General features: G+C 38.4%; 1 protein-coding gene across 1 annotated transcript in view; it reads right to left on the reverse strand.

Annotated features, from left to right (window-relative positions):
* The window catches only part of LOC122061556 (probable RNA-dependent RNA polymerase 3), a gene marked incomplete at its 3' end in the record, with an annotated part of 28,874 nt that extends 25,649 nt beyond the window's left edge, over nucleotides 1-3,225 (reverse strand). Inside the window, 4 exon segments of the mRNA XM_042624875.1 lie at nucleotides 1,266-1,340; nucleotides 1,953-2,094; nucleotides 2,173-2,314; nucleotides 2,765-3,225. Coding sequence (XP_042480809.1) covers nucleotides 1,266-1,340; nucleotides 1,953-2,094; nucleotides 2,173-2,314; nucleotides 2,765-3,131 — 726 coding nt within the window.
* Between the last annotated feature and the right edge of the window lie 653 nt (nucleotides 3,226-3,878).

The raw sequence follows: 3,878 nt of genomic DNA on the forward strand, positions 1-3,878 counted from the left end.
GGGGGGAAGATCCCAATGTGGGTAGTCTACCCAAGCTTTTAAAACCAGGGAATCAGGGATTGATCGGCCAGAATCAGTCCCAAGAACCCTATAATCGGCCATTTGATCTGAGAACTCGGCAATTCTAAGGAACATTGGCGTGAATAGGCTAATTCCAATCCAAATCGGCCTATTCACCAATCCAATTTACCATTTATGTTAAGCTTCACTCGTCCCAAGCCAAAGGCACCCTCCAAAGAAGTTGCAACTTACTTCTCTATAGGACAGGTGAGGAGGAGGATTTTGTTATTCACACTTAGCACAAGTAGTTTTTGAGGCAACCGATCCATGTCTACTATAACCTAATTCCCAGAAGCATACCGCTTCTATAAAAAAATATCAAACAGGGTTTTGCATTGCTTTACAAATAGTTGACAGCAAAGCACATAAATCAGAAAAATGACTTTAATAACCGAGATAATTTATCATATTGTAGCATGTGTTGAGATGAGTTTCTTTAACACTCTTCGATGAGGTTCTAGTCACCTGACAGGTTTAGGGTTGGGAAACCAGAGAGTTTTCCCGACCCGCAGATAGGAACCAAAAAATCAGACTAAAGAGAAATCCAATAACTCAGTCAAAACAAGTCAGATGTGCTTACAATTTTGGTCAAATGAACTATTCAAGCAAAGAAATCTAGTAAAATATGATAGCAATACAACAGTTAGATTCAGAGATATGAATGTTTCATACTTGACATAGGAAAGTTCAAGAATTGCAGGATTGCAGGACAGGTTTAGGGCTTCAATTCAGAATTCAAAAAGAAACTAATAGGTAATTGATTATTAGTAAATAGAAATCCAGAAATCTTTCAGAAAACTCAAATTTAGAAACTACAGTTGAAGCAGATCTAGAAAGGATTTAGGTACTAAACCAGAAATAGAAACAGGAAATCATATTTAAATGAATGGAGAAAAGTAGAAAACTATGCAAAAGAAACAATCAGTACCGTTGACTTCAGAGTAGAAAAATGAAGTAAGATGAAGCACTAGTTACTATGGCCAATAGTAGGTAACCAAAGATAGTTATATTTTCATATCTTGAGAAGTTTTATACTATCATGTAATGATACCATAGAGATAGAGTGGCACCCAAAAACAAATTGTTGAAAGCGATGCACCATTGAGACCACAAAACATGTAGGCGAACCCAAAGGAAAAATAGATGAGAAAAAAAGCACAAACAACTACCTCTACAAGCAAAATCGGAGGGAAAGAAATTCAAACCTTAAAGCTGTAATTCCCATTTGAATCAACCACGCAGTGATACAAGAATGCTCCTCCATGGTCTGAATCAAATTTCTGCAGAATATAAGTAGCGATTAGTCATGGAACAATTTAGAAGTAATTGATTGTAAAAGTTGCAAGGACTTCAGGTGCCACTAATAATTGATAGAATAATGTTGTTACCCTTGTCTGTAATCCTAAACTCACTCTCTTCAAGCTACCATCATGTATCATGCATTTTCCACATGTCTAAAGATGCAACTATATGATACACAAAAACATGAATGTAAAGTAAATGACCCGAGATGACACCCTTCATATACATAGGCCAAGACTTTGTTGCCAATGTTTTATTCAGCAAATTACAGAGACATACAAAGGCCCATATACATAAAACCTTATCAAAATCCAAATTCAAAATATTATATAAAAAATTTTAGTATTTTAGCGGTTGACTTCAAGTAACGATTTGAGTCTGCAAGTGCTCCAATAATAGAACTCATAAAAATTACAATAAACGAAATATTTCAGCAAGGATTGCCACAAATGTAATCGTGAAGATGTTTCCATTCTTTCCCCTCATAATACAAGCATAGCATGGCCCATACATTCTTACTGTATTGCCTACATAATTTTGCCACATCATATATGAGATGACAAGAATCAGACAAAGGGCGAGTGTAGAACCATAAGATGCACCTCTCTCCTGTCTTTCTCCTCGATGCAATGTCGACCAATACTGTGCCAAACCTCTGACTCAAACGTAGCATTTTGGGAGTTCTTGAATTTATAAATGTCATCAGCAGTGATCACAGATTCGAGCCTCTCCCTGAGAAGAAACAATCCAACAATTTATCAACTTCACTGAGAGTGGTACAAAGAAAAGTGGGTCGAATTTGAAACTTACTTCCCGGCATAACTTAAAATTAAGAAGGCCTTCTTGAAGTCAAGTTCCGCCAACGCCATTGAATAGGAACGGGGAAGTCGTGCTGATGAGCTCGCTCCCCACAGACTCGTCACAGCCCGTGAGGTCTGCCGTCTCATGACCCCTTAGCAAACAAAAAAAAACTCGATCAAGAGAGAATATAAGCTGAAATCAATTAGAACCAGTAAGACGATGTACACTGAATGTTTGAACAATTCCTACTGACTAACGAAAGAGGGAATCGTAAAAGAAATAGCACGCAGAAACTCTTAACCTAAAAAAAAAAAGGAAGAAAGCAGAATCCATTACTATAGCAGTGAAACACAAATTTTGAGAAAACAGCTACAAGTCGCAAGTGAACGAAACATTGAAATAATGAAATTGTTCAACACTGCGCAAACTAACATTGGAAATGCAAATACAAAGAAAACATGGTAATGATTCGAACTAAAATCTTTCAGAAATTCAGGATAAACTCAGGTTCAGACAAAAACTCGAATCAGAAAAAGCACTTAATTGCTTAAACATTCAAAAATTTTGAAGATAATAAGAAAATATATGATAAAGAAGTTACCAGGAGAAGAAGCAGAAAAAGGAGTGCCGCTTCCGGAAGGACTTGGGCAGGTAGGAGGAGTGGAGATGCTTTTACCAGGAGAAGGAGAAGAAAATGGTGTGCCGCCTCCGGATGTACTAGGTCGAGAAGTAGGAGACCAATTGCTTTCTCCACGAGCACTTTTCGTCATATAAATGATATAACCAGTGAGAGTTCGAATATGAGTGGAGTTTGAAATCTTGCGGAGGATCGTAAGAGAGTCTTCCTCTCCAAGCGAAGCAAGCTGTCTTTTAGCTCCGACGACGTCCGGCGGTGAAATTGAATGCCGCTCACAGATCGTTGTGAGTACTTGTTCAACAGAAGCAGGTAGTGGAACATGATCCTCCATGATTGAATCTTAACACAGAGACGTAGAGAACGAAGGTTTTTCAATGGCGACTGAAGTCGAAACTTGAAAGACGGAGCAAGGACTCAGTTACTCGCGTCTGGAATTTGAAAGGACCATTCCCGCTTGCTTTTACGACAGGTGGGGTCTTCTTCCGTACTGAACCGATGATGGGACTTTGAAATTATCCGGGATATGCATCGGGGATCTTGACACGTGGCGAATAATGGGCCTTCTTTCACGATCTTTTAAGTGTATAAGGGCGTTTTACGAAAAAAAAAAAAAAAAAGTGTGTATGATAGCGATGGATTTTTTATTTACCAAAAACAAAAAAGGACGAAAGATTTCAAATGAGATTCTTTTTCTCTCGTGGCTTATGGGATAAGTCTCGAATCTCGACTCACTTCTTTCTTTCTGAAGCAGCTTTCTGACGCGGAAAGAACAAGAAACAGAAAAAAGAAAAAGTTTGCAAAGCAGCAATAACACGATAGATTCTAAAAGAGGGGAAAGAAAAAGCAGCTTAGCGGACGCGGAAAGAGCGGGTAAAAAAGTTCCTCCTGGGATAGTGGGGGCTCGTGCAGCCTTGCTGCTGAAGATGGTGTGTAGGTAAAGGGAAAAGATTCCCAGAACTTCAAAGTATTTTTTTTCATTCTTTCTTTCTTTTTATCTCTCACTGTATCTCATTGCCATATAACCTCACCAGAGACGATTTTAAATTTCAAGAGGGATAGCGTGATGGACCGTCCAAAT

Source organism: Macadamia integrifolia, chromosome 2 (genome assembly GCF_013358625.1).
Source record: "Macadamia integrifolia cultivar HAES 741 chromosome 2, SCU_Mint_v3, whole genome shotgun sequence".
Taxonomy (NCBI): Eukaryota; Viridiplantae; Streptophyta; class Magnoliopsida; order Proteales; family Proteaceae; genus Macadamia; species Macadamia integrifolia.